Source organism: Acanthochromis polyacanthus, chromosome 3 (assembly GCF_021347895.1).
Source record: "Acanthochromis polyacanthus isolate Apoly-LR-REF ecotype Palm Island chromosome 3, KAUST_Apoly_ChrSc, whole genome shotgun sequence".
NCBI lineage: Eukaryota > Metazoa > Chordata > Actinopteri > Pomacentridae > Acanthochromis > Acanthochromis polyacanthus.
Genome location: NC_067115.1, coordinates 21,016,604 through 21,035,602, shown reverse-complemented (window position 1 = coordinate 21,035,602; position 18,999 = coordinate 21,016,604). Strand labels below are relative to the sequence as shown.

The following is an 18,999-nucleotide window of genomic DNA, read 5'->3' as shown; positions in this document are numbered from 1 at the left end:
AAATTGCTCTTTCACAGTGTGTGACCTTATAATGGCAGTGTTACAGTATTTCTGTAATTATTTTACAGATATATACCGTTATTTTTGCAGCGTTTAAAGCTTTTGAACGCCACAGTTTTTCGTCTTTTTAATGACTTTTTGTTGTTTTTATTGGGTTTACGGTGTTTTCTGTTCATACATGTTGCATTTGATCCTAGTCTGATCTGATATGTCATTTCATGTCGCTGTTTTACTCTTTTCTGATCATTTCCATCCTTATCCGTTCTGTTCTATTCTCGGGGTCATGCTCCACTTTTACAGACACTGGTGACTTTCCTACGGCATCAGTCAGCTGCTTCATTGTAGACCAAAGCCCACAGTAATGTCGGAAATTGGAGGATGATCTTATCAAAATAAAAGTTTGACTTAAACTTAGGTCCTGACGAGACTATTATTAATAAAACTTGCAGTTGTAATTTCTACGTGGTGTATTCCCCCTCTCATGTTTCTTCTCCCTCACATATTTCTACTTGCATGGAATACATCTTTTTCTGAAATATGCTGTAATCCATGTGAGGAGCAAATTATTTTATTTTGAAGCTTGTGACCAGAAGCGGTGTGAGTAAATGAGACAAACTTAACACCAACTAGAAATGTCCGACTTGTTTCCCGACCAGAACAGCCCGGCTTCTCCTAATAAATAAGATCAGTCTTCACTCCAGGACCGGCAGGACGGATGTTCATCATCACCTTCATCATCACGTTAACATCTGACAGCTGTCGGTGAGTTTTGGCTCGTTTCACAAATGTGTTCGTCAGAAATGTTCCAGTCTGAGCAGGTTGATCTCAGTGTTGAACACAGTTACTGCCTTGTTCCTCGTTTCCCCCCCTCAAACTCAGGATCAGGAAACACTTCAGATTTTGGCCTGTATAGTTTGAAGCCTTCTGATCTCCCAAGACCAAATGACTGATCATGTGAATCCACTTTAGGAGTGAATCAAATTTATTCATAGTGGAATGACGTCAGCATGTGTTGAGGGAGTTTACATCATGGAGAGAGGAATGTAAAGACCCTGCATGTACATAGAGGACAGCAAGGTATGAGAAAAATCCTTTATAATGTTGCAGCTGTTGCTTAAGCAGGTAAATAAATACATCGTGCAACACTTTAGTAAAAGAAACTCTACAAGGTTTTAGGTCTTAGAAATTCAAAATTAAGTAAAAGTGTCACCAAAATGTCAATGGCATGCAGTACCTATATAAAGTGTTTCCTTTTTAATGGTTTTCAAAATTGAATCATGGTAATTTCTTTTGACAAAGTGAGAACAGATGTCTACAAAGTAATGCCAGTTAATAATACAAAGATATACTGCCTAAAATAAGTGTTCACATATGGGTTCACCTTCTTTAAGTCAGTATTTAGTAGGTGCATCTTTGGTTGCTATTACAGCATTGAGCCAGTGTAGATAGATCTCAATCAGCCTTACACATCTGGACACTGCAGTTTTATCTCATTCTTCTTTGAAAAACTGCTTAAGCGCTGTCAGGTTCAATGGTGACCAGAAGTGGACAACCCATTTCAACCATTTCTGTATAGCTTTGCCTGTGTTATTGGGGTTATTGTCTTGCTGGAAAGAAAGAAAGAAAAGTTCTGTTGTAGACAGCCTCAGGCTGTCATCCTGGATTTCCCTGGACTTACCTGCATTAATTTTACCCTCTACCTTTACAAGCCTTCCAGCGTCTGCTGCCAAAAAGCACATCATGATGCTGCCCCCACCATGCTTCAGAGTGAAGAAGGTGTGCTTGTGATGATAAGCAGTGTTTGTGTTCGACAAACATCTTTTTTTGTCTGATGGCCAAAAGGCAACATTTTGGTGTCGTTAGACCAAAGAACCTTCTTCCAGTTGACTTCAGATTCTCACTCATGGTTTCTAACAACATCTACACACGTGGACAAAATTGTTGGTACCCCTCAGTTAAAGAAGGAAAAACCCACAATTCTCACTGAAATCACTTGAAACTCACAAAAGTAACAATAAATAAAAATTTATTGAAAATTAAATAATCAAAATCAGCCATCACTTTTGAATTATTGATTAACATAATTATTTAAAAAAACAAACTAATGAAATAGGGCTGGACAAAAATGATGGTACCCATAACTTAATATTTTGTTGCACAACCTTTTGAGGCAATCACTGCAATTAAACGATTTCTGTATTTGTCAATGAGCGTTCTGCAGCTGTCAACAGGTATTTTGGCCCATTCCTCATGAGCAAACAGCTCCAGTTGTCTCAGGTTTGATGGGTGTCTTCTCCAAATGGCATGTTTCAGCTCCTTCCACATATGTTCAATGGGATTCAGATCTGGGCTCATAGAAGGCCACTTTAGAATAGTCCAACGCTTTTCTCTCAGCCATTCTTGGGTGTTTTTGGCTGTGTGTTTTGGATCGTTGTCCTGTTGGAAGACCCATGACCTGCGACTGAGACCAAGCTTTCTGACACAAGGCAGCACATTTCTCTCCAGAATGCCTTGATAGTCTTCAGATTTCATCGTACCTTGCACACTTTCAAGACACCCTGTGCCAGATGCAGCAAAGCAGCCCCAAAACATTACTGAGCCTCCTCCATGTTTCACCGTAGGGACAGTGTTCTTTTCTTCGTATGCTTGGTTTTTGAGTCTATGAACATAGAGTTGATGTGCCCTACCAAAAAGCTCCAGTTTGGTCTCATCTGTCCAAAGGACATTCTCCCAGAAGCTTTGTGGCTTGTCAACATGCATTTTTGCAAATTCCAGTCTGGCTTTTTTATGAGTTTTTTTCAGCAGTGGTGTCCTCCTTGGTCGTCTCCCATGAAGTCCACTTTGGCTCAAACAACGACGAATGGTGCGATCTGACACTGATGTACCTTGGCCTTGGAGTTCACCTTTAATTTCTTTGGAGGTTGCTCTGGGCTCTTTGGATACAATTCCAACGATCCGTCTCTTCAATTTGTCATCAATTTTCCTCTTGCGGCCACGTCCAGGGAGGTTGGCTACTGTCCCGTGGGTCTTGAACTTCTGAATAATATGAGCCACTGTTGTCACAGGAACTTCAAGCTGTTTAGAGATGGTCTTATAGCCTTTACCTTTAAGATGTTTGTCTATCATTTTTTTTCGGATGTCCTGGGACAATTCTCTCCTTCGCTTTCTGTTGTCCATGTTCAGTGTGGTACACACCTTTTCACCAAACAGCAGGGTGACTACTTGTCTCCCTTTAAATAGGCAGACTGACTGATTATGAGTTTGGAAACACCTGTGATGTCAATTAAATGACACACCTGAGTTAATCATGTCACTCTGGTCAAATAGTTTTCAATCTTTTATAGAGGTACCATCATTTTTGTCCAGGCCTGTTTCATTAGTTTGTTTTTTTAAATAATTATGTTAATCAACAATTCAAAAGTAATGGCTGTTTTTGATTATTTAATTTTTAATAAATTTTTATTTATTGTTACTTTTGTGAGTTTCAAGTGATTTCAGTGAGAATTGTGGGTTTTTCCTTCTTTAACTGAGGGGTACCAACAATTTTGTCCACGTGTGTAATTGATATTTAACATGAACGTTCTTCAGCAGCAACATTCTCTTTTTACCAACTCTTTGACTAGTGAAGAACAGACAACAGTTGCTCTATGCACAGGCTTTCCCATCTTAGCCGCTAAAACTTTCAACTCCTTCAGAGGAGTCATTGGTGTCTTGGCAGTGCATCATAAGCACAATAAAAATGTTGAGTATGTAACCTCTTAACCTGCAGACTTTCACTGTCAAATAAATGGAGTAAAATGTACCTCTGTACACAGTGGAGTGGAAGAATGAAGTAGTGTTATACTTGTGCACAGTAACAGTGATTTGCCTTGGCTTTCAAGCATAGCTCTTAATTTGAATGTGAGAATTTGATGCTTTTAGCTTAATTTTAAACTGCATATCTTTGGGTTTTAAGGTGGTTGGCTGGACAAGGTATTCCCTTGAGCTTTAGGAAAATGTTTTAGTTTTGTCTGAGTTAATTTAATAATTGAGAAAATTGGCAGATCAGTCAGTAATAGAAATTATTGTGAGTCCCAGCCCTAAACAACAGTAACTGAGTAGGCATACTTTGTTATTAATATCTTACTTTGCTACATAAATAGATAAATAAATGAATAATACAACCACAACAGTTGATAAAATGCAAATCCAGCACACTTGACAAAAGAATTTTGTGCTCGCATTCACAATCACAGAAAGACAAAGCACAAAAATGGCTGTTCAATCAGAGGTTTCATTCTTGTGCCCACACACAGCTCTCTCCTCACGGCACCATGTGTCACCCTCTTCTCTCTGCAGTGCAGTGGGGCCATTAGGCAGCGGATGCAGCGGGCGCCCGGCTGCAGGCGGCCCTCTCAATGGTCTCTCCCACCATGAAGGCGGTGGTGGACGCTGTGTGGGCGGTGTGGAGCATCGGGGCCTCCATCTATGACTACATCCACACCAGCGCCATGGAGGAGCGCATCCACGCCCTGGAGAATGTCATCACCATCCACCAGTGTGTGATCGGGCTGCTGTCCGCCGGCGTGTTGGTGCTTTTCACCTACATCTTCTTCAAGAAGCTGTGAAGAGGTGGGCTGGGGTTGACATGGGGGAAGTGGAGCAGCCAGAATCCGTCCAATGTGATAAAGATGAGAAAGATAAAGGGGAATTTTTACACTTTGGGGTATTTTGGAAAGGCCTATCAGAGCTGTTGGCGTGCTGTTCACGGTGGGTACATAGAGTTTCCATAGGGGGACATAACACATACGCAAACGATCAAGACATGAAGTTACTTTTTGGGGGTTTTAGCATCACTGCAGTGCCACCTTTTTTTTTTCCTAAATCTGTTTAGGAAAAAACACCCTGAGGTCTTTTTCCTTTATCAGCAATGAAGGCCTACAGTGTCCACCTATTTTTAAAGGCCAATAACAGCTTTTTATACTGATGAAGACAGATTTTATGTGCCAAATAGAAAATTGTGATTTTATTTGAATGGATTAAGTACCAATGGCACTAACTGCTCCCTCAAATTTAAGGGTTAAAAAGCCTCTGTACCTCTGGAAAAGCTTTTAAGCCATTGTGAGATGTTGTGACTCAGCAGCTAATTGCAGGGTTTTCAGGCCGAACCTGCTGAGTTAAATATATATATTCTGAACACATTTGAGTATTTTCTCAGGTTAGCCATGTCGTACAAAAACGCCCAGTGCATTAGCGGGAAACATCAGCTGGACAGTTTGCTAATTTTTTTTTCTCTTCTGGGAAACGCATCAAGTCACTCAGTATTTTAGCAGACCAGAACATTTGTCCGCCCAAACAGAAACCACGTCTCACTGTAATAGCAGGAACTCCATTTGCAGCTTGATTCATTTTCTAAAGGGATCAGTATTGAAAATGTCATTCATCGGGACAAATTCTGCCTTAATTCACATTCTAATGTCTTGTTTTCATGTTTGCACTAATTTCTCTGAGATATCAGGAGATGCTAATTTTGCTGAAACTACTGTCTATGTAAATGATGACTGGAGAGTGTAGAGGTCTTTTAGAGTGACGTGTCATCTCTAGCGGTTTTTAATTTTGTGCACATGGATCTCTAATGAACATCTCTGCCAGTGACTGGAAGAGACCACAAAGTAATGTGATGACTTCTTTTCACTGTCCATGACTAAGTTTTTTTTTTTTCCATGTGATCTTGAATGTCAGATTAGACAAAACACATGTTAAATCCCTTCTGTGACAGTTTTATAGGTCTGCATATGTGTCATCTGTGTATTTAGACTTCAAAGATGATGAATTTATATGCTTTTTTCCATTAACATTTTGTAATACCTCATGACTTACACGAATGTAGGTGCCATTGCTGTATAAAATGCAACAATTTGAAGTGTCCTTACAAACTGTAAATATATTAGATGACCATTGAAACATTTCATAGAGGTGTTATTACATGACTCTGCAGCTGCCTCATATTTATGGTTTTGTTTCTTACACGCAACATTTTGCACCATGAAGGGCGAGAATGTAAACGAGATGATACTTGTTACTGAGTAGAAACGCTGGTTCAGTGAATGTTTCGGTCAAAATAGCTTCACTGAAAAACTACTTCAAGGAAGATCTTATTGTATGAGTCCTGGTTGAGAAAAAGGTGCGTTGTGTTTTTAGCTGATACATGTGAGATGTAACTGTGGCCCTTTTTAGACATGGGATACGTAACATTGCTGTTTCTGTCATTCACACATTTGTCACTTTTACATGAAAGTTCCTCTCAAGCCCATCGTATTCATAGAAGTGATGATACGTGTAGAATGTTTGTCATATGCTCGAGATTGGACAGTCAGCACATTTTAATCTTGTGTGTGCCGATCTAATAATGCAACTGCATGTAACTGTGTGAAAGTGATACATCTTTGATTGCATCTTTCATAGAAAAGTGACTACTCAGACACAAACCAACACTTTCAGTTGACATCAGATTTGTGCAAAGGAGTGCACGTCTGAAAGGGGCTTTAAATCAGTTGGACAAGGACCAGACAACACTCAAGAGTGATGAGACTGTTTTATTTTCATTATAACAGCATCAAAGTTTATCTTCTCCAAATACCAAATAAGTGGAATTCAATTAAACTGGACCTCCTGACTGTATCAAATGTTTTGAACATCCGTCTGAATAGCAAACTGTACAGACTTTAGCACATGAAAAATGAAAGTAAATACAAACTGTAAATTGCAGCTGCAATCAAATCTGAAAATATTTTTTCTAACACGGCTGGAAGCCTTTAAGAGGAGGCTTCTTCCAAATGAACTGCAAACTTCAGATACTGCAAAACGGTTCCATTTAAAGGCAATGAGCAGGTAGAGAACCAGCCTTCTACTGGACCAGCATGTGCTGCTTCTGCATCTTAAACATCTATTGTCTTAAAGGGCCACTCATAGGTGCCCAGTCTGAAGCAGAGTGTATTTGGAGGTGAATCTTTCCACGCTCTCCCCCTCCAGAAACTTCATGGCCCTCCAGTGGATCTTGCCACAGTTCTCTGGCTGGCCGAGGGGCCCCAGTTCCTCCTGAATGTACTGCAGCCACAGATCTGCAGAAAATAAAAACAAGAGAAAACAATGCAGCTAAAAATGAAAGAAGTTTAGATTAACAAGTGATGCAACAAAGGTTATTCAACTTCCCACATCCTAATTGAGGCTTGATCCCTGACAAACTCTCTTCCTATACAGTAGTAGTATTAGGCCCAAAGACCAAGACGAGCCCTTTTGTCCTTGAGCCTAAAAACCATACTCTCAATTTAGCGTCTCCGGGAATGTATTTTAACTGTCATGTTTTGACCAGACTGAAACGATATCTGGTCAAATAAGTGGTTATCTGATGGTGAACTGTTGAGTCTCTTTTGGTGCAGTTGTTCTGTGAAGATGTAAACCTGGCATTTAGCCCTCCATAACTGTCTAGCAGGATGTTGTAAATAAATGTTTTTAACTAACACTGCTTCTCCTGTTGACGTTTGCTTCTTAAAGACATTTAAACTCCACTCACCGTCATCTGTGGTCCCGAACTCCTGCAGCACCCTCTCATAGTAGTCTCTCAGATTGTGCATTTTTGGAGTCTCCTGGAAGAACAAACAACTTTGTTATCACATTCAGGGCTGTCTATGAAAATTCACCATCTGTCCTGATGATTTCTTGTTTTTCGCAGAGCTAGAAGTCTTTTGAAACAAATGTACGTGTCCAGAAACCAGTACAAACTGAACCATGCAGTCAATAGCCAATGCCTGTTTCAGACTGAGCTGTGCTGCATACAGTAGCTGATATACGTACTTGTTCCTTCTCAATTTGAATCATTCTGGTGAAAAAGGCCTTGGACAAGGGACGGTTTTCTTGTAAGCTACAAAAGAAAGAAAAAGTCAGTTTAAAATCTACAGTTTCATCAAAAGACACCGACATCTTCAGAGATACCTTTGCATTTGCAGCCCGGTGTTTTGGGATCAGTCTAACTTACATATTCCTTTTGTTTTCGTCATCTAATTTAGGAACGACACGAGCTGACAAAGTTATCTGATGTTACCTTGTAAAGGTCTTCCTGGCTTTCTTGTAGCCTCCAGTGGAGTACGACCAATCGAGGTAGCTCTCTTTCGTCTCCATGGCAACAGCCGCTACTGCAGACAGTAGACCTCTCTGGGAACAAACACGAGAACAAACCGTCTGCAAGGCTTTCTCAATTCAGAGGCTGAAACACTGTGCACACATGAAAGGGCTACTAATCTCCCTTCTCGCTTCATCTTTTAAGTGTTTATTATTCATGCGAAACATATCAGGAAGTACACCTAAGGTCCCGATTTTACTTCATCTGTCTACAGTACTACAGTCTTTGTTTTATTGTGTCAGTAATATTGTATGTTGCCCGTAATGAGAGCAGCCTGTGCATCAATGTCGACTCTGGTGTGGCACCTTAAAGACGGCTTCAGTCTCCTCAGGACTCTGGTTGTCAGCGCTCCACTGGAACTGCAGCTGCCACAGCGGTAGACTCTCCTTTTAAGACAGACACGTGTTAGCTGAACGACCACCTCGATAGCCATGAGCATGTACACGCTGTACTGGATATTTGTTCTGTGAGTGTTACACCTGTTAAACCGAATCCCTGATTAGCTACGAGTTATAAAGTAAAGGGTACATTTCACCTGTTTATGCAACTGCAAATTCAAGTCCATATGTTGTTTTGATCATTCATGGCTCTACAGGGAAGTCCAGACACTAGACATATTTTGAATGCATTGCACAATAGAAGGCCTTTTACCTATCGCCCACATTCTCAGAACACACTTACATGAACATTGCAGCAATATCTGCAAAAGCTGCAAGTGTGTTAAAGTAATTAGACATTCTTATGACCTAAATATGTAGAAACGCACAGTATTTTTTTCAACCCCCTTTAAATTTTACTGAAAAAAATCCTGAATTCAACAAATTCAAGTACAAAAAGCACTAATGTACTTTAGATTTTTTGCATTTATTAGACAACCTTGAATAAACTCCAGAGTTTTTTCTGCACAGAGGATTTTTTTAGTCAGAAACAAAGAAAAATATGTCAAAATTATAAGAATCTTAAACCTTTTTCCGCAGTTCAACCAGTTTTGTTAATTGAGGTTTCATTGATTGAAGCCTAACTGGCATTTCCTATCATCAGTTAGTCTCAAACAACAGGTAAATAAGCAGATTTCTGTCAAACAAGGTAACCCAGACAACCTTACTGTCGTACAGTCGCCCCCTCAAACGCCCATTTTGCGCTCGGAAAAACTGTGTGCATTATGTTTTTGGCTGCATGCTATTGTAATGGATAGCAGATGCCTGAAAGCGTTGTCAGCGTCATCCGATATCTCAATCCACTTTTACTTTTAGACTGAACGTGTCCGAACATGCCAAACCTAAATCAGACCCATGCTTACAGAAATAATTACAAGCAGAGAGTTTTTTAATATGACTCATCATTCAGCACCCTCAGCCTGCATCTGGGTGACGAATCAGCTCTCTTTGCTCTCGGCTACAAGTTTCCCTACAGGCCAATTTACTGTATCAGTTAGTGAGTGCAATGAATATCTGTATGTCCACAGTTTATCTACATTTGTGTGCCATACTGTGCAATACTAAAATATTAGATCGTTTAACATACCAGACAAAAACCCTGGGGCTTTATACCATTTCTCAACCCTTCCAAAGAGTGTGCTTCTAGGGAGAAAAGGCTTGCATAATGAGCAGTGAGTTGTAATCCTCCTCATACAGCTACTTCTCAGGGTCACAGTCTTGTGAAACCTCCACTGCAACAATAACCAGCTATTCTGCTCACTGCTGTGAAGGCCTTTGGCTCAGTCAGGCCATGTGTATTCATAGCTACACAGCATCAGACTACAGGAGAAGTACTCTGGCACCCCAAATTTTAGAAAAAAATGGAAGCTGTTTGTGAAATGTGTTTCCTATTAGGCTACTGTGATGAAGGAGGACAGGACCAGGCACGCTTAATAGACAATTAAGCCATTAGCCAATCAGAGGCCACTATGCTCTGCAGAGGCTGGCTGTCACTCCATGTTTGTGGAAGGTTCAGTGTGTGTGAATTTACAGGTAGGTGAATATGCTCTTTGTTTAGTTTATAATGACGGTTTAGGTCTTACTGTTGCATGTTTACCCAGTTTCCCTTTGCTGCTGCAGATGGCACACTGGGCTATGTGACTTGATATTTTGGGATTTGTAGTGTCATGGCAATGTAGAATCAGATAGTACTGTGACACTGCACACCTATTATTTACTTCTTTCTACTTTTTTTGTTTCAGAACCACACACGTGCAGAGACTTTCATATGTGTAACCTTTTCACAAAAAAAGAGCAAAAGGGAACATTTTGACTTTGAGAGCATTCTAACCGATGCCCCCCTGGTGGCCGCAACCCTATTACCCAGTGAAAAATGATGCAGTCCTTCTAATCACCAAAACAATTACGCTTGTAAAAACAAAACAGCTGTGATGATGACCAAGAAAAACACTTCCAAATATCCCAAGCGCTGTAAGAGATTTAAGGATTACTTCACTATCCACCCAAAGCCTGTTTGGAGTAAACGGCAAACCTATCAATGGACCGTGACTTCAATTAGAAAGTAAGCACACAAATTATTCATCTCAGGTTTACATGATGCATTCATACTGGAAGGCTGAGTTTTTAACCTGTCTTCATTTTTCCTCCCATATAGGCTGGAGAAGCCACTTGAGGAAATGAATATGATGGAACAGAGACTAATTGGGCCAAGGAGATGTCCCACTTCTTCAGCAGTGCTGGTGGCTGCTGTATGTGTGTGCATCTGTGTGTCTCCGCTCTCCAAGGACAACAATTATCCTGGTACTGTGGCAGCACGAGTGAGTTCAGCGTGATGGTTAGTGTGCTCAGAGGAAATTATTGAACTTAAAATGAACACATTATGTGGAGACAACTTGTGTGTGTTCCTGTGTACACTTATATATGTATATCTATACCTTGGGATTAACGTTTGTGAGAGCATCCTGGAAATGCTTGCCGATGTCTCCACTTCCCAGCTGCATTAGCGTCTGCAGACTCAGACTCCACATTGACACCGATTGGCTGTAGCGCTGTGTGGCTGTCATGGCAACGCTGGCTGCTCCTTCTGTATCTCCAGAGGAGAGCAAAATCTGCAACTGGTCACATGGAGAACGTCATGTTAGTTGTTTTGATAAAGTACAGGACAGTGTACTTCTTTTTTTATCTATTTTAGTCCCACTACAGTTAAACAAATGCGTAACCTAGGAATTGACATGTTATTATCTGCAAAGGACTATAAATTCTACCTAAAAATGTATTTACACAGCTAATTGTGAACTAACACAAAGGGTTTTGATATTTGACCTGTTTATGGTCCCACAATAAAACTACACGTGAAATAAGATTAGTAAAGGTTGGTGAAGTAGTAGTCAGGTCCCTTTATTAAGTAAAACTACTGATACCACACTCCACTGCAAGAAAACATCCTACAATCAAAACAGTGCTTAAGTAAAAGAATAAAGTTATTATAAGTAATATTTACTAAAAGTTCAAAAAATAAATGTAGTAAAATGTTCCATGTCAGTGTTTAACCATTTTTTTTAAAATGTTTTTTTAAGTCATATTTCTGCTTAATCAACCCTCTGAAGTGTTTTTCGCTTCTGTCACATTTTACTCACCATGGGCTCATGTTTCACTGCAATATAAAGTCCTGAACCTTTATGGAAACAGCACAACTATGGCTACAAGCAGAAAGAACTCAAAAGTCTTCAGTGCAGTATGACACAGTTAAAATGTTAGAAATCATATAGAAATGAAAAATAATGCAAGTTGAATTTCTATGGCTATCTTTTATTTGTTTAAATTGGAAAAACCCGAGGGTGACTCTACATGCTATAGATATTTTAATATTTATATTTTGAATGCCCATAAAGTATTTCCATGTGAGTTTGTGGTCTTTACTGAACCTGGATACTGCAGACGTTTTATTTTTATGTTTAACTGAGACATGCAGGGTAAAGTGATTTCACAGTTTTAAGACAGAGTTCAGATGAGTGGCCCTGTTTTCAGCTTTGTAACATTTGTGCATTTTCCATCAAATCTGAGGTTTTTTTATTGCCTGAACATCTTAAGAACCAGGAGCACGTCTGACAAACCATAAAAGGTAGATTTAATATTCTAATTTATGGGAGAAAAAAAAAGAATCAAAAATCTCCAAACTTGAAGACATCAGATTCTCAGAGGAGGTGTTTTGTGGTACTTTATGCTCTTCTCTTAAATATTTTTACTTCTACTTCTTCCTTGAGAGGCTGATGTTTTATAAGTTTGCGGTGTCAAGTGCTCTCTTGTGTGTCAGGGCGGCAGGTTGAGGTCACCGGATGTCGACACACTTCATAAACTGATTTGCACGGCAGCAACATGGTGTAGGTGGAGCTGAACTGTGTGGTTGAGGAGTCACAGAGGACGATGCTGAGCCTGTGGCCATCAAACTTTTCCACTCCTCCCTCGATGTCAGACACCGAGTTCATAGTCTGACCTTTTTTTTTTACCTCACTCCTGTTTGCAGCTTCATAACCTTAAAATTGATAGTTTATACCCTCAGCTGTACAAAACTAACACAAACTTTTAACTGTGCAGCAGTTTAGCTCTCCAGCGTTCCAATACACTGATGTATATTTATGCTGCAATCTGTGTTTGTACTCATTTATAGAACTTCTAGCATTTCGTTCTGTTTGTACGTCCAAACATGAGCCGGTATCAGCTTCAAAGATACATTCTGTCCTGTTCTGGCCTCTTTTGTTTGAGTCCAGAACAGCTGCATAGTTGGTCCTTGTGAACTGTGCCAATCACTCTAGATAAAAAAAATGTTTTTGAGAGAACAATAGTTAACAGGTCACCACATGAAGGTGAAACAGCCCACAGGCCTGCTGTGATTCCATGATTAAACATCTGCTGTAGGCTGTCTTACCCAGTTCTTGTAGTAATTCTCCTTTAGCAGTGAGGAGTCGTGAGCACGCTGCAGGACTCCCAGCAGCCTCTCCTGCCTCTGTGACACAAACAAAGTTAGAATTCACTCCTCAACTCCAAAAACACTGAAGCCATTGACATTCTTCAGTGTTTAACTTCTAACCTCAGAACCAAACCAAACACAGTGACACACAGTAGTACAGAGCAAATACAGTTCACCCCAAACTTTAGGAGGAGTCACTCACTTTTTCCTTCAGCTCCTGGACGTTGGTCTTCCTCTTCAGCCTTTCCAAGCAGAAAGCAACATAGCAAGTCCACATGGACTCTGGAAGGCAAACACAGCAGGGGTTTATTACACTGACAGATTATATGATGGAAAAGAGAGCGCAGGCTGTGAAATAATACAGGGGGACTAGGTAGAAGCTGTTCACTAATAGTTTACCTGCTCACTAACTAAAAACTGTTTGCTAATGACAGTAATGGAATGCAGTTAGTTGACAGTATTTTATCAAACTACGTTTTTTAATAAAGCAAACTGTCTTTTCAATGTGTTTTTGGATATGGATAAAAAATCCATTTAAAGATTTGAAATACTTAATTTCCATCCTTCACAACTTCCCTATAATTAAATGTTAATTACGGTACTACAACAATACTACGGCTGAGAAGGTTCCTTACATCGCATTGGGAAAAGGAGAAGGAGCATTCCCACATTAGGAACACATTGAGGAGCTGTGGCTATCCCAACTGGACCTTCATCAAATCTACAAAAAGGTCTAAGAAACACAGCACCACAAGAGACAATGAAGAAAACAGGAGGAGCATTATTATACCATGTATAGCTGGAGGATCCTAAAAACTCCAAACATCCATGTCCACTTCAGACCCAGAAACACTCTAAGACAAAGACTGGTTCACCCCAAGGATAAAAGACCAACGCACAACTGGAGCAACGTTGTACATGCAGCAAAGATTGCACAGATTTATACATAGGAGAGACTCAACAACAGCTTCATAAGCGCATGGCTCAACACAGGAGAGAAGACTCCTCAGGACAGCAGCTCTCCTGCATCTGAAGGATAACGGATGTTCCTTTGAGGACAGAAATGCCCACATTTTGGACAAAGAGGACGACATGTTTGAGTGAGGAGTGAAGGAAGCCATCTATTGTCAAATTGGAACAGCCATCTTTAAACAGAGGAGGGGGTTTGTGACACCATTTATCAAACACCTATTATTGATAAGGTCTCTCCCCTGAAAGTTTCACCATCATTAACATCTTGAGTCACTCCCAACTTGACAGATTCACATCCTTTGTTACATAAAGTGGCGGCCCCTCCACCATGATTGCTCTCATTGTTGGTGGACAATTAGACAATTCACACCTTGAGGCTGTGAGTCCTGCTCGTTAATGGGCCATTACCAACTCCCCATTACTCATCTCGAACTGAAGAAGACTCTTGGATGAAGGTGAAATGTATTCAAGAATCTACAAGAGAAGTCCAGTCGATTTCTCCTGAAGCTCCTACAGTCTATTCTGAATGTTTCTCAAAATCCAAACAGAGTTAAGCCTCAACATCTGATTTTTAAGCACTATACTGTGCAAGTGTTCTCAGTGTATAGGTGAGCTGTTACCAGAGTTGAGGCTTTTGACTCCCTCCTCATAGACCTGGCAGCAGCGCTCCTCTCTGCGGTTGATGTCTGAGGCTCGACCTTTGGCAGTCTGCAGCTCCTCTCCAGCCCCCGGAGCCTCCAGCTCCCTCTTAGCCATGAAATCCCACGTAACGCTGTCCTCTGTGTAGTTGGTCTGTAAGCTGGAAACAAAGGGAGGGAAGGAAGGAGGTAAAAAAAAGTCCCAGAATATGTGAAAGACAGGGTGAAAAATAAACTAATTTGCAAGTAAATCTTCCGGGTTGACCAATGTTTTCTTCAACAGCGATATTATTACCAAGGAGACTGATAACCTATAATCAGAGACAATACATATTTGATATGTATTTCAGACCACAGTAATGACAAATAGACAAAGAGAGGAAGCTGATTCAAAGCCAAAGTAGCACATTTTCAAATTATTTTATCAAGAATCAGTTACACAAAGGACTATAAAAGTAGATAACTGTAAAAATGCTGAATATTGAATGTGATAATCCCCTGGTGCACTTGTTTCTTACTCTTGCAGGATGGAGTCCTGGAGCTCTTTGGTGAAGTCAAAGATAGCTGCTATGTTCAGAAGTGAGATGACAAATTCTGCTTCTGTGGGACACAAGCAGAGTTATCGAATGGACTTTAGGAATTATTGTAATGAACGTGACACATCATTCAATACCCAAATATTCCAACATCAAACCGACATTTGTCGTTACCAAAGTTTGTGGTTAAATATTAAAGGATAAGCTATCAAGAGTGTGTCAAATATAACAGGTGCCAACTTTGGTACATATGACTTTCAGCCTTTTAAATGATGACAGCACAGTTACAGCTGTGGCAATGTATAAATGTACCACTTAAATATGGGTTTAGCTTATTATGTCTTAGTAGTAGAAGAAGCTTTGTCATTATATTGATGTCAGGCATTACAGTGAAATTTGTAGAATGCTTCTGAGGCATAAAAACTTTTAAGACAAGTAAAAAAAACAAACAGAACATTTGATTTAAATTAAGTACAATATAACGACGACTATAAAACTAGAACAGAATATAAAAAGTGCAGATGCTTCAGCTAGCAGCAATATTTGAAGAAGCAGGTTATGTATATATACTATAACATTTTTTCGTTCAATAAGTCTTTTCTGTTTTTGCACAGACCTGCATACATTTTTAAAAGCTTACCTTTGATTTGTCCTGTAGCGTTTCTGTACACAACCTCGGCTAGCTTTCCACTTAAGATCTCTGGAGAAAATTCATATTCACCCTGGAAGGTATAAAAACGGCAAGTAGTGAGACCCTGAACACAAAACCTCTGAGAATGTGTGTGTTTTGAATTGTTGTGTTTCTGTTTGCATTCACTTTGTTTTGAACTCACCAGGTCCATCTCAGCCTTCTCCAGGTCTTTCTGCTGCTTCCTCAGTTTCTCGCTATGCAGGAGCTCCATACGGAAGTACTAACACAGAGCAAAGGTAAATTTACAGGTTTGAGAAATCCAGTCGCACTCATACACCTCTCAGCACCAGAGGATCTTGGAACAATTTAAGCAAACAGATAAGACGGCTTAAAAAAAGACAGATTCCCTTTGGAAAAAGTATAAATATATTTAGCATCTTTACCTCCTGATAGACTTTGTGGTTTTTTGGGTGGAAACGCAGCGACCTCAGAAACAGGTGTCTGGCACTTTCTGAAGAATTTCTATCCTCCAGCTCACTCTTGGCAGCCATGATCCACAAGGCTAAAAAGAGAAGAAAAAAACTGCATTACTATTAACTGCATCTGTCTTTTTCATCTCCAGGATTACATTCAAAAACAGACATTTTCTGTTGACTTTAATGAACATCTAAATAAGCCAAACAGCAGATGTAAACGGGCATCTGTTTGTAAGTCACATCTTCTGTACCTGGCTTGTCAGGATGGATCGCAAGCATGGATGAGAACACCTTGCTGATCTGGCCTTTGGTGGCCTGAGGAGTGAATTAATAGAGGGATTATTAGAAAAAGAACACACATATCTAAAATGAGACCAAAAGATGCAATCTTTACATACCCATTTTTTACAGAAAGCAACATGTGAGAGCCACAGCTGCACATCATCCTGTGGGAAAAGGAGACATCTGACTCATTCATGCTTTCAATAATTTAGTGAATTTATACACTTCAAGCATTCTATGATGTCATCTGTTTCCCTTTGGGAAGCCAAAATACAAAACATTTCTAGGTTTAGGGAGGAATGAACAATTACATTACCATTTCTCTAGGAATGATTGTTAACAAAAAAGCATCATCATTCACATGTATTTAGGGTAACTGCCATATGATGCATTTTAAAAAATATGATGCCAATTTTAAGAAAGTAAATTTGATTTGCAGTGTGTCAGCAGAGCCAGATCAATTTAAGTTCCTTTCATGTCTGAACCCAACATGCTGATGTGGCTAATGAGGCATTGCACTCTTAGTACACAACACTGTGAGGAAATGTAGCTGTAAAAATGCTGTGAATACAACTGTACCTTCCACTTATTTGTTGCTCTTCTGAAGGTACTATTTATTCTGTGGATGATGGGGTACTCAATCTCCTCTCTTTTGAACTGGTAGTGTATGTGCTGGAAATGAAAAGTTAAGAACAGTTATGTGTTAGCAAGCACAGTTTCCCAAAGCATAATCACCTGAAGCCCTTCCACCGTAAACATGAGTTTAAGGTAAAGTGAGTTTGCTGTGTCTCTTTTACTGCGGGATACTTACTGCTCTTCTCTTCTTGATCAGCTCTAAGAGGTTGATTTCGTACTGTAATGAAACAAAACTCAGAGTTACGCCTTTTTAACATCTTTACTAACTTTGCTTAAATCCAGGCTGAACATGATGTGTGATAATGGTCCCCACATACCTGAATGTATGCGATGAAGTCCTCCTTGTTCACAATCAGCCTCGTGAGCTTGTATTCCAGGGCTGTTACTCTTTTGATTATTGATCTAAAATAGAGGGGAAAAACATAACAAAGCTCTACTGAACATACTTTATTAATTTCATTGCAGGTAAGAGAATAAGAGTGAATTGCAACATGTTAATACAGGGTTTCTGCAGAAATCCACAAGTCAAATTTAATGCTATTTAATGATATTTTAATGCTATACTGTAAAAATTTTAATGCCGTGACCGTGAACTCAACAAATTGCACAAGTATGTTTTATTGTAAAAGGTGATTTTTTAATATGAAAACTGTCCCCTCATTTCACTATTTCTGAATTCGGAAACCATCCCTGACAACCCACTGGGCTGCAGTCATTCTCAAATGTCCATTCTCAACCCTTCTTCATATTTTATAAACTACGATGACGTTATTTAACACTAAAACACAATACTGAGCTTCATTTTAAACACAATGGCTCCCTATGAGAAAAAAGCATGTGAACTATACTGTGGGGTTTCTTTTTCTCATAATTATCTAATATATCATCTGTAATAATTAAAAGTAATAATAATAAGATGGCAGAATTGATGTTGCTGTCGAGGTTCTCGTTGTTTCTCCATTTTAAATCTTTCACTTTCCCACTTAACGTAAAAATCAATACATTCCTCCATCAAGAGGCCCTTTTTGAGTCCATGTCTTGTTCAAGTGGTCTCACTTGTCTGTTGCTTTGCTGCTCTTGTTTGGGATAACACACAGAGAATTGTTAATGATCTTACTTGACTTCTTTCTTGGTGAACAGTCCCACTCTCTCCAGCTGCTCCAGCTCCGGGATTCTGTCCTCGATCCGCTGCTGAACGATCTCCGCCATTTTGTCGACGCGGCGGTTACAGGTTTAGGTCCGACTGTTGTTTAATAAAAGTAAACCTAATAATTAAAACAATGTTACAATGTAATAAAGTAACGCCGCAACCTCTCCCTCATACACATGGGTGGAAGTTGTGATTCGTTGACTTTCCGGTTCCGTCTGCAAATAGGTCCGACGGGAAACGTTTATTCAAACCGGCTCCATCAGTGGTAAACAAAAACTTACTGTACGCTTTCGGTTGTCGCTTTAATAGCAAATCTAATATCATATAACACAATTCAAAAGTTAACACATATACATTCGTGTCATATTTGTATCGGCCCACATACATTTTAAGTAGTTTTTTTGTTTATTTGATTTTAGTTGGTTTTTTTCCAGTGGAATGTAATTTTGATTTACTACATACTATTATTTTCCGAAACTTTTACAATACCATTTACTAGACATTTAAATCACTGGAAATGATTAAAAACTACCCAAGTATATTTGATTTCGTATTATTTCTTTCCTGTGTTATCAATGGCTTGTCTTGTTGTCGACATTTTCTTCAATATTTCCA

At 39.6% G+C, this 18,999-nt stretch overlaps 1 protein-coding gene and 1 long non-coding RNA gene across 2 annotated transcripts; one reads left to right on the top strand and one right to left on the bottom strand.

Annotated features, from left to right (window-relative positions):
* The first annotated feature begins 605 nt into the window (after positions 1–605).
* LOC110950956 (uncharacterized) lies at positions 606–5,950 on the top strand. Its single transcript, XR_002595683.2, has 2 exons — positions 606–762; positions 4,339–5,950. It is a non-coding gene; the product is annotated as an uncharacterized LOC110950956 (long non-coding RNA).
* A 605-nt stretch (positions 5,951–6,555) lies between these two features.
* utp6 (UTP6 small subunit processome component) lies at positions 6,556–18,616 on the bottom strand. Its single transcript, XM_022193835.2, has 19 exons — positions 18,352–18,616; positions 17,552–17,636; positions 17,410–17,451; positions 17,178–17,270; positions 16,715–16,762; positions 16,568–16,631; positions 16,284–16,402; positions 16,043–16,120; positions 15,850–15,931; positions 15,192–15,273; positions 14,656–14,834; positions 13,266–13,345; positions 13,022–13,099; positions 11,031–11,210; positions 8,464–8,544; positions 8,081–8,190; positions 7,834–7,900; positions 7,553–7,625; positions 6,556–7,100 (listed from the first exon to the last, which is right to left on the bottom strand). The coding sequence occupies exons 1-19, from the start codon at positions 18,441–18,443 to the stop codon at positions 6,946–6,948; spliced, it is 1,788 nt and encodes a 595-aa protein (XP_022049527.1). The 5' UTR covers positions 18,444–18,616; the 3' UTR covers positions 6,556–6,945.
* Positions 18,617–18,999: the final 383 nt, after the last annotated feature.